This window comes from Talpa occidentalis, unplaced genomic scaffold, assembly GCF_014898055.3.
Source record: "Talpa occidentalis isolate TD23 unplaced genomic scaffold, MPIMG_talOcc4v2.1 talOcc4.6, whole genome shotgun sequence".
Taxonomy (NCBI): Eukaryota; Metazoa; Chordata; class Mammalia; order Eulipotyphla; family Talpidae; genus Talpa; species Talpa occidentalis.
Genome location: NW_023604972.1, coordinates 132,568,993 through 132,586,511, shown reverse-complemented (window position 1 = coordinate 132,586,511; position 17,519 = coordinate 132,568,993). Strand labels below are relative to the sequence as shown.

At 44.6% G+C, this 17,519-nt stretch overlaps 1 protein-coding gene across 1 annotated transcript in view; it reads right to left on the bottom strand.

Annotated features, from left to right (window-relative positions):
- Positions 1-17,056, bottom strand: part of MARCHF11 (membrane associated ring-CH-type finger 11) — a 94,761-nt gene extending 77,705 nt beyond the window's left edge. Inside the window, exons 1-3 of the mRNA XM_037529372.2 lie at positions 16,762-17,056; positions 15,719-16,182; positions 14,389-14,544 (exon numbers count right to left, since the gene is read on the bottom strand). Of these exons, the coding sequence (XP_037385269.1) occupies positions 14,389-14,544; positions 15,719-16,182; positions 16,762-17,056 (915 nt within the window). The remainder of the gene's footprint in view (positions 1-14,388; positions 14,545-15,718; positions 16,183-16,761) is intronic.
- Between the last annotated feature and the right edge of the window lie 463 nt (positions 17,057-17,519).

Below are 17,519 nucleotides of genomic sequence, written 5' to 3'. Positions count from 1 at the left end.
CCAATATTAGGTTTTTTTTCTTGTTTTATTATCGCTGTATTTATAAAAATCAATATTAAAAACTATTATAAACAAAAATAGGCTAAATTTCTCATTTAAGATGACTTTTATTTAAGATACTAACCTAATCTACAGACGTAAGACTGTATGCAGTTTGAACAGCGAACATGGCAACATAAATATTTTAAATAACTCAGGAAGAACAAATTGAGTATATGTGAATCTTAGAATCTAGAATACATTATTCACTATTCTTTTTCCCTTAATATCTATCTGATTAATTATACTTTTTCCATTTTTCTATATCAAACATAGTCCATCTTTAGCGCAATATCCTGGATTCACAATGGATCGAGGAAGTTGGTCCACTATTGAGATTTTTAACATCTTAGTGCAAATTTTAAGACTACAGGCTGTCAATATTGACCTCCCCAGTTCACTCAAAGAAAAGTAAAACCCAGAATGAAATGTGCTTCAGTGGGAAACGAGTCTTGACAAATGTTTACTAGCGTACCGTATTTCTAGAAAGCCATATATAAAAAATTTTCTGTCAGTCAAACTCAAAGGTCACAGACTAGTCTTCCCCAATAATGTTAAGTTTTAACTCATGTTAAGTTTTAACTTCCTACCCCCCTTCCTTGTCTAATGATTTTTCCTTAGTATTTATCACTAAATAACTTACAAATTCTTTTGCTTGGGATTTTTACTTCTATGTGTCAACCTCCCTCTTTGGGATGTGTGCTTCCTGAGGGCAGAGATTTCCCATCTTTTGTTCGCTCTTTTTTCATTCCCAGTCCATAGAAGAGCAACTGGCAAGAATCATTAGTAAATATCTGCTGGATTATTAAATGGGGAATATGCAAATGAATAAATAAAAACCAAAATCTGGCAGAAAGGCATAGAATCCCACAATTCCTAAGTTGTTTGCACTGTCTCAGGAGATGAGAGCAAGGAGGAGATAAAGAAAAATCATTGTTTCTTCACTAGGTGATGGCAGGCAGAGAACCAGTGCAAACACACAAGTTGACAATAGAGTTACAGGAATTCAAAATACATAATCATACATCACATGATGACCATGATTACAGAATCACAGATTCTCCAAAATTGATAATGTCACAAAAAAAGCAATCTCAACAATATTTTATTTTCATAAAGCTTTATTACAGGAATAACCATACACAGGTCCAAACTCCCTTTCCCCATGATCTAACTATATGCTGTCAGCAAGAGATACAAATCAGCTTCAAAGACCAAAGAGGCTGAAAGCGAAAAGATGGAAAAAGTTCTATTGCACAAAACCTAATCAAACAAAGCTGGGTGGATCTCCCATTACCAGACAAAATGGACTTTAAGGCAAAAATTGTTCCCAGAAACACAAAACATTTCATAATCATAAAATGTGTGATTTTCCATGAAGATAAAACACTCATAAACATATTTTCACTAATAACAGAGTTCTCAAATTCATAAGGTTGAAAATTGACAGAAGTGAAGAGACAATGGACAATTCAACAATAGTTTGGGATTTCAATACCTCAATTTTGATTAGAAGATCAAGAAAATAGATGATTTTAACAAAACTATAAACCAGCTTACCTAATACTATAAACCACTATGAACAGACATTTATAGGACAACTATTCAACAAGAGAAGAAGGCACATTCTTCTCAAGAGTACAAGGAATACTCTCCAGGATGGACCATGCATAAGGCCAAAATCTTTAACCAAAACACTTTATGCCACATGTGTTTCAGAATTCCAAACTGTCCCAATTTTTTTTATTATGTATGGTACATTTTCAATATATTATGTAACACCTGAGACCCCCAGCAGGATCTGGGTCAATATCTTATAACCAATCACACTATTTCTACAGCAAAATACATGTATCTTGATACTAACTAAGGTAAAGACTATAGGTGGCTTCAAATCAGTTCAGGAGGTGTTTTCTTTTTATCACCAAATCGTTTACAAAGAAACAAAACTGAAAAACCTGTTACTTCTATTTTCAATGCATTTTTCAAATGGAAACACTTTTCTTCATCTCTATTGACATCATCTGAGCATGAGACTCTGTATGTCCTTCCCTTCCATCAAGGACACATTCTAACCCTATTCTTGTTCTCAACTCACTCTCTCTCCAATTTGGTCTTTGAAATACAACTAAGGGTCTCCCTGGTGGTTCGATCCCCCACCAGGGAGCTACCCACATGGCTCAGCAGACCTCTCCTGTCTAGCCCGTTGCTCCCCTCAACAGTGTATTTCAGTCAATCTGCCTGTTCTGCTCCCCACTCTTGTCTCTGGTGAAACCTCTCTCATACACACATCCCGCACCTCTGGCCTACACCCCAGTTCTTGCATGCATAAATAAATAAAGTGAATCTTTTTAAAAACTTATTTGCTTATTCATTCTCTGCTCCTCACCACAAAGAACTAAACTTTAGAGGCACAGGTCTTGCCTCTGCAGGTGCTCACCAACTTTGTAGCTCTAGGGTCTAGGACAGTGCCTGCTACTTACTAATGCTTACCTTATTGAATTAGTGAAAAAATAATCCATAAAAAGTAATGATTACATAATTCACAGTGTAAAATAACAAAGAAGGAAAATATAGAGGATACCCTTTGTTCTAAGTAAAACCATCTTTTAGACAAAAAAATAAGCACACATTACTCCACTGCCTTGCTGAGTTATACTAGTAATCTCCATGCATTCATCATCACTTGGCATTAACATTTTCCCCTACAGGCAATTCAAACAATTGGTGGTTTTCCCCTAATGTCTACTATAGTAGAATTTAATCATGTCCAAAATGAAAACTGCATATTTCTATCTCGAATTTCCCTTTCCTGTAACAAACAGGCATTACCTTCCATCTCAGAAGGGTGCAAGTTGGAGACAAAAGGAAGACAGGAAGTATGTTTGTCATCCATCATTATGTATGTCACCAAATCACCCAAAAAGATTTCAATATCTGGGCCTCCTCTGGTGGTGCAGGCAGTTGAGCACAGCGCTGTAAAGCTGTCCACAGCCTCTGCAGTGCCGGTTCGATCCCCGGTAGCCGTGGAGGTACCCACATGGTGAGCAGACCTCTCCTGCCTCGCCCACTGCTCCCCTCAGCAGTGGATTTCAGTCAGTCTGCCTGTTCTGTTCCCCACTCTGTCTCTGGTGAATCCTCTCACCCTCCCGCACATCTGGCCTGTACCCCGGTTCTTGTATGCATGAATAAATAAATAAATCTTTTAAAAAAATTATTTCAAGATCTAAGAACCTTTCCCTACGCAGTCTAAGAATCATGTGTCACTCAAAGCTACACAATAAATCTTGGCACAATTGGTTGTGTTCTTTTTTTTATTTTTTTAAAAGATTTATTTTTATTTATCTATGCATACAAGAGCTGGGATGTAGGCCAGAGGTTCAGGGGGTGAGAAGATTCACCAGAGACAGAGTGGGGAACAGAACAGGTGGATCAACTGAAATACACTGCTGAGGGGAACAGCGGGGAGTCGGGAGAGGTCTGCTACACCATGTGGGTCGGTTCCCTGGCCGGGGATCGAACTCATGCCACAGTGGCTGGAGATAGCTTGATAGCGCTGAGGCTTAACCCCTTGCACCACCAGAGAGGCCCCTTAGTTGCGTTCTTTTTGGCTTAGCATTTTTTTTCCTTCATGTTGTTCTCAAATTGCTGACAAGTCTTGTCTACATCTGAAAATGACTTCAATAGAAGCTATGGTGGCGTGACTGAGAGCCTGCCGTGCAAAAGACTGAAGAGTGTTTTTATGTTCAAAGTTTTCTTTCAACTTCCAGGTTTGAACTTGGTCGTGCTTGGCCCCAGAGAACACCAAGTGGGCAAGTGCTGACCCCCCACCCCAACCAATTCACTGTATGTTTTTTTTTTTTATTTTAAAAAAAAGTTAAGGTGAAATTGACATAACAAAGTATATTTTTAATCGAAGTAACACTGCCTTATACCCTGATATCAGTTTCAAGTTAGCATCATCGAGAATCAACATCTGTCTTTTTTCTCCCAGGACTGGAGGCTTCTTGGAAACCTGCCATCTTGTCCCTACTAAGAAGATAAGAATAAGATGATGTCAAGTAAAAGATGAAAGAGAAGCAAACAGAATAAAACAAATATTTACTGGATGCTCAGTATATACTCTCTTCTACTCTCCTAGAAGCCGTTCTTTATCTTTATATTAAGTCAGAGACCACTTACACTGATATTTACATTAAAAAAATTGCAAACGCAACAGAAAATAAGTTAATTTGGGGGGGGGGAGGTGGAGGGGGGAGTAAACAACAAAAGTATTACCTATGGCTTCTGGAATATTCTTTCACAAGAATATAAGTAAAATCCCCTGATATTTGTGAGAAGTATTACCCTGTTATTTTTGTAACAGGCCGAGCAAACCAAGGAGAGCCTGTGTACAGTTCCTGAAATAGTTCCTTATTTGTTTGAACTATGTTGTATCTCAGAGTGACAACACAAATGGGTCTCCCGGAACAACTGCAAGCGCAAATATTACGGGGTGCCCACAGGGGCCTTAAATGAGAACCAGACACACACAATGAGGGCCCTACACACAAATTAAGCCTTGGTCACTTGCTCATAATTAGCACAGCAAGATGAGAAACGAAGTGAAAGGCCCCGCACAGCAATGGCCGTCCAGCATTCGGATAAAGATACCTTGCTCAGATGTCATCGGTCAGAATGAACTGTCTCCAAGGCATAAAAACTGGGGAGAGGTTGGGTTTTGAAGATGGTAGTTTTCAGAGCAGACCACACCTACCGGAAGGAAGGAATATGACCGTCCCGGCGATGTGTTCTCTTGTTGACTCTGTCTCTATGGAAATGCTTCTCGGTTTTTGCCATGTTTCCCCATTGCACTGCCACTTGGATGGGACGGGACGTCATTTGGTTCAATCATGTAGAACAGCTGTTGGATTAGGAGCGAGGCTCACAGGGAAGATGTTGTCAGATGTCCAGGGAGACAGAAAGCATCAGCCACAGCGCACTTTCTCTTGGCCGAGCCCTCGCATCTGCCATCCATTTACTTGTAATTGTAGGCGATTATCTCCTCATCAGTCCACTCCCTGCCACTCGGAAGCACTCTCGCTTTGCCCTCAGAGTCATCCCATTCTACTCTTAGAAGGTCCGAAAATAGAAGGAAGCTGAGTTTCCTTTGTTCCAAGGCCTTAGCCCAGCCCCGCCACACACACGGCCACGCAGGAGGAGCTACCCGGGGCTCCAGTGCATCTCCCTGCGTGGGAGATGGTATTCACCGGTGGAAAATCATGTCCAAGTTATGTTCCAACTGCACAAATCGCTCATCACACACACACACACACACACACACACCCTTGTTTTTATCCAGGTGGCAGATTTCACACCAAAAAGATTACACGCAGTAGACGACGTTCTTCGCAGCTCATCCATACCCGAGATCAGACAGTAACATTTCCAACAAATTATTCAAATTCTCTGAACCAACGCCAGATGAAATCCTTCAACCAAGTGACAACCTCAAGAAAGCAAGCATGTCACATGTGGGTGATTTTACATTCTCGGAGTCTTTTCTCATGACATTTTAATTTTTGAAAAGAGCAGATATGTCTCACTGAAAACTTTTTTTTTTATTCTAGGCTTTTAAAAATAGATCCCACACTTAAGGCTTTTTCCCGTGGTCTGAAGCACTGAACATCTTTGCCCAGGCAGATTCAGAAGAGGATTACTATAAGAGCAACTGAAGAACAAGCTGGAAATTAATAGCCAGTAGATGGCTAACGTGTGAGCAGTGAGCGTGACTTGATTTCTTAGGACAGATTCTCACTGCACAGAACAGGACCCTGTGGTCTGCCCTGTTACTATAACATGTTTTCATTCATTCTCTTACTCCTACACACCTCAGGGAGTCACTGAATCCATAGTGACCATGGCGGGGCGGGGCGGGGGGGCAGTGAATTTCAAGCTATGCTGAGCTGTGTTGCATGGTTTGTTCTAAAATCTGTCCTACTCATTGTCACGCATGCCCACCTGGAAGGCCAGCTTGGAAACCCAGACAAAATAAACCGGTATCACTTGTAAATATTCAAAAGAAGAAATTCTCAGCATAACTGTTGAGCTGCGGGTAGCCTGGGAGGACTTGCTATAGGGATGAACCTGAAAATTACCCTAAAATGCATTCCATGGACTTCCCTGGTGGCACAAGGGGTTAAGTCTCAGCACCATGAAGCTACCTGCAGCCACTGCAGCACAAGTTCAATCCCTGGCCAGGGAGCTACCCACATGGTGCATCAGACCTCTCCTATCTTGCCCGCTGCTCCCCTCAGCAGTGGATTTCAGTCGATCTGCCTGTTCTGTTCCCCACTCTGTCTCTGGTGAATCCTCTCAACCCCCGTCCCCACACCTCTGGCCTGCATGCCAGTTCTTATTTGCATAAATAAATAAAAATAATAAATCTCTAAAAAATTTTTTAAATAATTTCATTCAATATTACAAAAAATAGATAAAAATTTAAAAACAGGGCCTCCCCTGGTGGTGCAGTGGTTGAGCGCTGGGCTGCGAGGCTGCCCGCAGCCTCTGCAGTGCCGGTTCGTTCCCCAGCCGCCGGCGAGGGTCCCACCAAAAAAAAAAAAAATTAAAAACACCCATTTCCCTTTCTAAGAAGTCAGAAAGCACCTAAGTCCTTCCCTATCAATACTCCACTTATTGAAATCAGGGGTGGGCAAACTACCACCAAATGCAGGCAAGCCAAATCCAGCTTACCACTTATTTTTGAGTAGCCCATGAGTTTTTAAATTTTAAATGGTTGGGGAGAAAAATATCAACTGAAGTACAGTATTTCCTGATGCATTAAGATTATATGAAATTCAAATGTCAGTGTCTACAAGTAAAGTCTTCCTGGAACTCAGCCACACTCATTCAGGGGCACAGTGTCAGCGGATCCTTTCATGCCAGGACAGTAGCTGTAATGACCCTCAATGCCTAAAATGTTTACTATCTGGCCCTTTACAGAAAGGTTTCCTGATCTTTGGTTTCAAGAACATTAATAACATTAACAAGATAAGTGTTATCAAGTGAAGGCATTTCAGAGCCATAATCAGCTTCTGTTAGGCAGCCACTGCCAAATTTCCTTGCCCCCTGACTTGCCTTCAGCAGTAAGTCTTGCACCAAAGAGGAGGGTCTTTCCTCTACTGGAAGCTGAGTGGAGCAGCAAAGAGAGCCAAAAGGACAAAGCCGTCCAAAGGGAATAGACTTGGAAAGTTAGCTACACTTAAGTACACTAGAAGATCTAGAAAGCAGAAAGGCAGATGCATGTGAAGAAGAAAGTTCTGGAGAGCGCTACAGCAGTCACCAGCACACAGTGCCCGGCGTGGCCTCGCCTCTTGGGCCCTCATCTCACAACCCCTGGCTTTGAGCCAAATGGCAAAACCACTGGTTACGTGGCCTGTGCAGTAAGATGACTATCGCAGCAGACTAAGTTTGATTTACATATTTCACTCAGGAGAGACTCATCAATCTGTTCGGGGAAATAAAACAAAGATGCATGTGTTTTAAGAAGAATTAGTAAGCAAATAGACAAAAACAAATTCAAAGGCAAATTGTTGCCTCATGTGTTCTTGTTTATTTTGACATATTTAATTACCTATAAAACATGCCAGTATGTGCACTTGAATACTGCATTTTAACAGTGTTTCTCCATTATTCAGGCACGGTAATGAAAAGCTTACCCTCAGCTTGTCGGTGGCTAATAAACCCATAGAGAATGTGAATAAGAGCAACAGTTAGAGAAAAAGTAAAGGGAAGTCAAGAGGCTCACACACATGCAGACACCTCTAATCCAGAAGTGCAAATGACAGCGTGCAGCGCAGATAAAGCTCATGCTCCGATGTTGTCTTAATACATTTTCAAGATCACCGTCAATTTTCAGTAATAATTGGCCAGCTTCTCCTAGTGCATGGCTATGTCACGAGAATGACTTCATCATTTCCGAAGGTGGAAATACCCTTTTCATGACAGAGCCCCATTTAGGAAAATAATGACTGCGGGGTCCTCAGGAAGTTAATTAAAGTTGTATAAATGCTTTGCAGACAGGCTCAGGAGCCGTATCTTAGAATGACAGTCAAGATGAACCTAACTGGTGCCAACTTCCTCTCTCTCATTCCTATCATGATGAACCCCCAGGTTGGAGGAATATGAATAAAAAGGAAAACTACTCTCCAGTCACTCTCCTCACTGGGAGACTCCCCAGTCATTCCCACTGCTACAGAAAGACGTAGCTGAAAGCACATTGCTGCGTTTAAAAGCAAAGCAGTAGCGGAAGGGTAATACAAATACTAGAAGCTAGGGCCTCCCTGGTGGGGCAGTAGTCTCAGCGCTATCATCAGCCATTGCAGCATGAGTTCGATCCCCGGCCAGGGGGCTACCCACATGGCACAGCAGACCTCTCCTGTCTCGCCCACTGCTCCCCTCAGCAGTGTACTTCAGTAAGTCTGTCTGTTCTGCTCCCCACTCTGTCTCTGGTGAATCCTCTCACCCTCCAGAACCTCTGGCCTGCACCCCAGTTCTTGTATCCATACATAAATAAATAAAAATAAATCTTTAAAACACACAAACAGTAGAGGCTGGTGATTATGACTCTATCTGCCCATATGGCAAAAGCCCACATTCAAGCCTCATTCCCTCCCTGGGGAAGTCCTTTCTGCTGGGCTCTACCTAAAAAAGGGAAAGGAAAGCTGATGGCCACCATTCTTTCCTATGGCTGTTCAGCTTGTGCCCCTTTGGGATGGATCCCCACGGATTTCTGGGGCTTCTCTGGTCTCCAATCACACATACCCACAGAGAACTTTCCAAAGCACCACAAAGAAGAGCTGCCTGGTGGCACTGGGTCGTGCTGGCCTGAGCTCAGCTCCCTGCAGGAACATCTCAGGAACCGAAGGTGACATCCAATGAAGGGGTGGGGGGGGGGCGGGAAACGGTAGATTAAAATGCTCCCACATGCAGGGATTATTCTATCTCATTACACCTTATTTTCCAAATGCTGATGCCTCTGTTATTTACAATAACAAATCTGATCAGAAAGTGACAAGGGCTCACCCAGAAAAAGCTGGGAGCAAAGCCCAGAGATAAAGAATGATGTGGGGAGAGGAGTCATCCACCTCACTTTGGCGAGCAGGGGCTGAAGGAAACAACCAGGGTCTGTGAGCACTGCTGCTGTGAGCCACTGAGGGTCTCCAGTGCTTGCTGACTGAACAAAAATTATCAGAGCCAACATTAAATACACCTCCTGTGGGCTGGCACTAAGCACTCTGCATGCATATTACATATGGAAATGCACTATGTCTGTAAATATATACACTTAATCCTAAAAATAATGTTTAAAATAGATGCCATTATTATCTTTTAAGGATGACTTGACTGAGACACAAAAAAAATTAACTTGTCCAGGGTATAATAAAGCTATTATTTTCCATTTACACTATATTTTTCTATGTATGGGCATTGCAGTTCAACTCTGATAACAAGTTCAAAGTTTCCCAAACAATACTTTACCTTGAAGTGTCTATCTTACTTGAAAAAGTACTACAAGCATTCATAAACTTGAATGTAGAAGAATTAGTTTATAAACTCACCAATATCTCAAAATAAATGTAATCAGACATGTTTTTAGATTCCACTAATTTTATACCATACTATGAGATTCAAAAAGAATTACTTTTACTCTTAAAGTATCATTACTTCATCATCTTTGAATATGCTAATCAATAAAATGGATTCTGTAAGTGAGTAGGAAGGTAAATGCATGTTAATTATCTCGCATGTCTTAATTGACTCCTATTGCTAATGATACAGCAAATAAGGTTTAAATATCTTGTAGAAGATACATCAGGTTTTTATTGGGACATATTGCTGAGAAGCACTAAAATTCAATTAAATGGGCAGGTTTAAATCAAAATTCTAATCTCGATGTTAAAAACAATTAAAACTACGGTTTTTGATCTTAACATTTCTCTCTGTCTCTGTCTCTCTGTACACACACACACACACACACACACACACACACACACACCTGCTTCTGAATACCTGTTCCTTTCCGGTCTCCGCTGCCATGCCCCTCCGAGCACCAAGATGTACACTGTGGTAATAATCACTCTGGAAGTGCTTGAGGATACTCATTAAGCACCACTAATGGAGTTCACCTCCCATGCAGTTTTTCAACCTGCTTTGTTTCTGAACCCAGGAAGGGAAGTTATGGTGGTGCCTGTTGACCAACCTGGACCTGATGAGGACAACTGAAGAGACCAGGGTGGGTTGATAGAATCATTTCAAAAATGATCTGTTATAGCGGATTAAAAAAATGTCCACTACATTTAAATGGTGGCAGCAAAAATAGATGACTGGATCAAGAAGATGTGGTTCATATATACCATGGAATATTACTCAGCAATCAAAAAAGATAAATTCATGCCATTTGCAGCAACATGGATGGAGGTGGAAGGGATCATGCGCAGCAAAATAAGCCAGAAAGAAAAAGAAAAATACCGGATGGTCTCACTCATAGCAGGAATCTAGAAAACCTAAATAAGGGACCAGGAAAATGACTAATTATAATAAAGTAGTAAAATTCAAAATCAACAAGCAACTATAAACCAGAGACACACTACGGCGGAGCGTGGGGGGGACAGTGGAGTGAGTAGGATCAAAACAAGGGGAGGGTGGGAATTGTATGGAGATCTATAACCAAGATGAAAATGCATACATTGTGCAAAAATGAAAAATGATGTAAAAAATATATAAAATTTAAAAAAATTAACGGTGAGCAGACACCCACAGATGGAGCCTACTTTCCCTTTTCTTGAACCTTGGTGGTTAGTCCTGTGATTGGCTTTAATCAAGAGACTGCAACAGGACCTGCCTCCTGGTGCAGGGGTTAAAGTCTCAGCTCTACACTCCAGTTCTTGCATGCATAAATAAATAAAAAGAAATCTTAAAAAAAACAAAAGAGAGAATGCAACAGACAAGAAACTCTGTTACGTCCATGGCTGGGCCTTAAGAGTTCCATTAACTTCCACTTTCATACTCTTCGAATACAAAGGGTTGGATTATGAGAAACTCAAGTCACAGGGAAAGAAAACTGAGGCACCAGCCAACAGCTAACAACCAGTCAGCACCAAGAACCAGGTCATTGAGTGTACCATGGGGTGCCCATCTAGTGGACCTCCACCAGATGCCTACGTCTCCAGACTCGTACCCAAGACTCATACCCAAGATAGGAAAGAACCTCCCGGCCAACCTCACTCACCCCAAACTCCTCAGAGATAATAAATAGTAACTATTTTAACAGCTATGTATTTGAGGTGGTTTGTGATGCAGCAACATAGTCAAAGTTTTTCTAGACCATCTTAGAGACTCAGGCTGAACCAGGTCCTGCTTGACTCTGTTTCCACTCATGTGGAAGCACAACCCAGATCAGGACATTCTGTCCCAAACACGTCAGAGTGGCCGCCAAGGAGTCAAGAAGACCATCCAACAAAGGGCATGGAGGCCAAGCCCATGGACCTCAGAGACAGACTGACCAAGTTTGAAACTCAGCTTTGTCTTTTACTAGGTATGTACCTAGTAGAAGTTACTTAACTTGGGCCTCCCTGGTGGCACAAGAGGTTAAGTCTCAGCACTATGAAGCTATCCACAGCCTACCCACAGCCACTGTAGCACAAGTTCGATGCCCGGCCATGGAGCTGACCCACATAGCACAGTAGACCTCTTCTGTCTCCCGCTGCTCCCCTCAGCAGCGTATTTCAGTCAATCTGCCTGTTCTGCTCCCCACTCTGTCTCTGGTGAACCTTCTCATCCCCCACACCTCTGGCCTACACCCCAGCTCTTGTATGTATAAATAAATCTTTAGAAAAAAACTTACTTAACTTTTCTATGCTTCAATTTTCTCTTGCATAAAATAGATTACAAAATCCTCTACCTCTTAAGTTTGTTATGAAGATTAAGTATCAGTATCAGTATCTGTAAAGCAATTAGAACAGTGCCTGGCACAGAGTAAGTATTCGGTAAATGTTCTCTCTTAATATTATTATTTATTTGCTATTGTGTTCCACATCTGAGGATCTACCCGCTCGATTATGGGAGGGCTCCACACAGAGGGCAGAGGAAGATGAAAAGTGTAGGACGGGGCCAAACAGGCCTCCTATTTGCTTCTGCACCACGAGGAAATAGATCTCTGCCACCCATATAAACATGAATGTGATAAATGCCATCTCCACCTGACCTCACACCACAAGGGAAAACCAGAAGTCAGAGTATCTCTGACTTTAGTGCTCTCTTAGCCAGTCGTTCGTAACAGAAATGTCAGAAAATTTGTCAGACTTTATCTGGAATAAAGAACTCATACCTTGGGAACCTGATACTTGACTTCATTAAGACTGCTGAGTTTTCTATGTACATAATATAGTCCTGGGAAATGACTTTCTTAGGCATCATCTGAGCTATCATCATCACACTCATAGCAACCTTGTTTCTAAATATTATTTTGTACTTCACCGCAACATACAAATCAAGTTTTAAATCATGCCAGTATTTGAAGACGTCATAAAATTAAACCTAAATATAGTAGTGATACTGGGGAGTTAGATTCTGGCTGTTTTTTTTTTTTTTTTTTTTTTGCTTGTTTCATTGGGATTGTTCGGTCATATCACAGACAGTCTGGAGAACTGCTTTTGTTAAAATAACTAGTGAAAAAAATTTTCCAATGAAGCAAAACACGGTTTCATCAATTAATTTTGTTATAGGACTGAAATGACAAAATAGTTCCTTGTCTCTCCTCAGTTTTAAAATTATATCAAGGACCTGTTGCTATTTACTTCAAAGTTAACGACCCTAAATTAATTAATACATCTGACCACACAGCAACTCGTGGGGCTTTTTACTCCAGTGCCCCAAAGTTCCCCATTTCTCACCTCCACATATTTCCAGTCATAAAATTACAGTATTACAATGATGCTATTTATGTCCTGGCTTGAGGACATGGTTTCCTCTGTTTTCAAGACAAGTATGATGGATCCATAAACTGACACCTAAGTAGTTTCATCAGTTAGAGATTCGGGGGCAATGTATCCGTTTTGCGCCTCTCGTCAGCAAGGATCCAGCTCTCCTCCTCCTTAGTTATTCTTCTTTCCCAATTATTTTTAAGTCTCAGGTCAGCTTGAGAAAATTCCCATTTTTATTTTTTGCTTGCTCATCATGCATTAAATGACTATCAGGGATGCAAGTTAATAGCAAACTAGGTAAGGGATACACAAGTTAAAAACTCTGAAATTTAAAGTAATAGTGATTCAGTTTCCAGGTTCCCTCTCCAAAGACTAACATTTTACCTATTTCATACTCCTCAGTGCAAACTAAACCTGGTAGTCTAAATGGAAACTGGAAACTGGAAACACTAGATTTTATTATTTTCTGCCCCTCCTGATTTTTCAATTCCCTTCTCATTTTCCTCCCATTACTGCCTTTGCCTCTTCATCCTGAACCCTACACTTCCATGTCTGCTCAACTTCCTCTCCATCTCACTACCAGAGCGCCTCAATTACACACTATTTTGCTTTGGTTTAAGATGTCATTCTTAATATTTTATATTTTACATTCCACCAGTGTGTTTATAGAACCAGAGTCAGATCCACCATGGGGAAAAATTCTGTTTTTCAAGGATATTTGTAGATTTATTGGGATTATATTATGTGATTATATGTAAAAGTGCAAGTATATATATATAATTTCAGTACTATTATTGATATTAACTGTTGACACTACTTCTGCATTCACTATGTAGTGAAACAGGAAAATAGAGAGTAGTCAAAATTTAACCACATTCGAAAAACCTCATGAAAAAGAAAACCTGTGTAAGTGAAAAGGGTCCAGATTAGAACTCAGAGGTTCAAACAAAGTTTACAGACTAGCAAAGTTTTGCTTTACTAGAATCTATTTTCCAGAAATAGAGCCCACTCAGGGCTTCAGTGCTTAAATTAACAAAATACTAAAATAGCATCACATTCCTAATTAATAAAGTTGATTTCACTGGAGCACAAAACATTTACCAGATTGCCCTTTTACAAACAAAGATGAGTATAGTTTCCCCAATTAACAAATTAATAAACAATTTTAATAAAGTGTCTTTTGAGTTTCTCAGATAAAAAAAGTGTCACAGTTTTCTCAAAGTACATAAAAACCATGTAAAAATCTACAAATTCTAAATCTTGGTTTGTTTGTGATTTGCAAAACATGTTTTAAAGTAGCACAAGTAAATATCCTTAGTAATAACTAAACTCAGGTGCACTCATATTAAGCAAAATTATTTCAGGGAAAAAGGTCACAAGAGTTTACCTGACAAGGTTGTTTCATTTTAATGGCTATCACATGGTATCTGTAACAGCAGAGCTCGCAGGTCCAGGAACCCCTCTCACTGATCCACTTTAGCAGACACAGCTGATGTGTGTACCGAACGGACCCATCACATCGGCAAGGATTTAACAGCTCCCCCTGAAAAGAAAACAGCTCAGGATGAATGGTTATGTTTGTGTGCCTATTTTAAAAAATCTAACATTGGCTTTATTTTCTTTCAGAGCCGTCTACCCAGAAGTATACAAGCATTAACGCTATCCTAGAAAATGAAATTAATGTTTATACCTCTGATGGGAACACAACGAAAGTCTTTAAACTATTTCAAAGACGTTGCTTAGAGTTATGACATAAATGTCCTACCAACATACAAAATGTCTGCACGATATAGCTCCCAATACCCTGGGGGGGAAGCTGTACTATTAAATCTCTTTAATAACTTTTAAGTGGATGGTCAGATGCATTTCCCCTGCAGTTATTCTTAATCATTGCTGAAGAAGAATCGCGTGGCATCCCAGAAAGTAGCTTGCAATAATAGCATTATGCTTTTATTTTTTCTAAATTAGCATCATAAATATTGACTTAGGGCGCTGTACTCCTGAAAGCCTGCATATTCCTATGCAATTTCCTTTCTTTCAAAAATATTAAACCTAATGTCGCCTCAGACCACACATTTCGTGAGAAACAGATTATCCTACTGTCTGCAGGGTTCCTTGCATGTAAGTTTGTATGCACTTCTCATGGAGTTCATGATTTTAGACTTGGATTTCCAACAAAACAAAGTACACTGCTGACTATACAGACTTTCTTTCCCAATGCCAAAGCACATCCCTACTTCTCTGGCAAAAACCCGCAACACCCTTTTCACCTCAAGGAGCTAAGTCACCAGAAACTGCAAGAAGCAAAAAACCACCGTGCCTTGACTGGTCTGAACAGAACCTCCCCCCGTTTGCAGCCTAGGACTCTCTAGTCTGGGAATACATTTGCACAAAAAGGAACGTAGATATTCTTGTAATCATAAACCAAAATCCACCGAGAAATCCACACGCAAGTGATACTCAGGGCGTTATCCTGAAAGCACCTGAGGAATGTGGAAGAGCAAAACCAGGTAAGGGGGAAGGTGTGGCACAAATCGCCCTCCGCACTCGCCCCCGGGCCGCGGGGAGCCGCCTTCTCGGGCAGGGCGAGAGGCGCACCCCGCAGCCCTGGCGTGGGGCGCCGGGGCCCGGGCTGGAGCGCGCCGGGCGGGCGGGCGCTGTCCGTGGTGCTGAACCGGCTCCGCGCCCCGCGCCCGCCCGCGCCCCCGCGGCCTCACCTGCTCGGCGCCCTGGAAGCAGATCTTGCAGATGGGCTGGTGGTGCTGGTGCGGGTGCCCGGCGCGCTGGTCGCCGCCGCCGCTGCTGCTGCTGCGGCTGCTGCACACCGAGCGCGTCTCCGGCTGGTCGCCCGCGCCCCGCCGCTCTCCCTCCCGGCCCGCGCCGGCCTCGGGCTCCCCGGGGCCGCCCTTCCGCGCCGCCGCCTCCAGGGCTGCCGCCTCGGGGGGGCGCCGCGGACCCTCCCCGCAGTCGCCGGCCGCCGCCACCTCCTGCCCGGAGGGCCGCCCCGGCGGCGGCGGCGGGGGCAGCGCGTCCGCGCCCCTGCGCCGCGGGGGCAGCTCCGCCGGCGGGTCGCGCAGCCCCGCGGCGCGCTCGGGGCACTCGGGCGGCGCGGGCAGCGCCGGCGGGTAGCGCTGGGCAGCCGGGGCCGAGCCCGGCTCCGCCGGCGGCGGCGCAGGAGGGGACGCGGGCGGCCCGGCGGCCCCGGTCCCCGCCCCGCGGCCCCGCCTGCCCTCCAGGCTCATGGTGGCGCGGCCGCCGCCTCCGGCCGGCCCGGCTGGCGGGCGGGCTCCGCGGCGCCGAGGGAGAGGCGAGGGGAGGGGGCGCGGGGGGCGGCAGGAGGGGCCGGGGCGCCGGGCGGGGGGCGGGCCGGGAGGGGCGCGCAGGGCCCGGCGGCGCAGAGGCGGCTTCTCCCGGAGCCGCCGGCTCGGCTCTGATGGAGGCGGCGCGGAGCTCGGCTGCGCGTGAGAGCCGCGCCGCGGGGAGGCGAGGGGGCGGCGGGCGGGGAGGCGAGGCGAGGCGGCGCGGGGGGGCCGCGGGCGGAGGTCCGGGCGCGGGCGGCTGGGGAGGGGCGGAGGGGGCGCAGCGCGGGGCGGGGGCGAGGCCGGGGTGCGGGAAAGCGAGGACCGGCCGGAATTGGGGGGCTGGGGGCGGGGTGGGGGAATCCTGGAGACACTTCCACCGACCCCGCCCCAGGGCCGCGCACGTCGGTTCCGGGGCGGACTACCCCTCTCCGAGCGGCGCGCACTGCGGCTCCGGCGCGGGGGCGGGAGGGGGCCGGGGGGCGGGTCGGAGTCCGCGCGCCGGGAAACCGTTACCCCGAGGGCAGGTGGGGCGCTGCGGCTCCGGGCGGGGTGGGGCCGGGCGCCCGCGAGGGCGCGCTGAGCCCGCGGGGCAGGGGCGCGCGCCCCGGAGACTGTAACCGCCGCTGCCGGGCCGTGGGTCCCCACCCGCTGACCCTGTCGCTCAAGGGCACTCTCTGATCCACCAGAGCCCTGAACACAAAGTCTCGGGAACCCCTGTCCTCCCTCTGTGCGTCTCGCCCCTGAATCCGCCATTCGTCCTTCTGGCTCCCTCCCTCCTGCAGTGAGTATCCCGGTTTATTTGTAAATATCTCGGTGACATTCTGAATGTCTCAGGTCGTTCCCTGAAGTGCTTCTACCCCTGGAATCCTAGTGCCACGTTCTGCGGCGGGCGGTCACTTTCATCTGTGCCGTGCTCAGGGACTCAGGTGACCCCTCTGCGCCCTGAAAAGTGTCTGCAGCCTCGGATCTCGGTTTTACGCACCCCAAGTCCGTTTCTGTATAACTCCACTCCGAAGAACCTCTCTGTGACTCATCTTCTGGCAGAGCAACAATTCCCTCAGTTCTTTTCTGAAAATAAACTACCTAACCTGCAGGGAACTAGACGGCAGTACTCCCCAAATGCGTACAGTGTGAAAGCGCAAAGCGTTGGATGGCTACAAGGCACTGTCTGACCAAATCGTGATTTTCACTAGAGTAACACTTGAAGGTCTTTGAA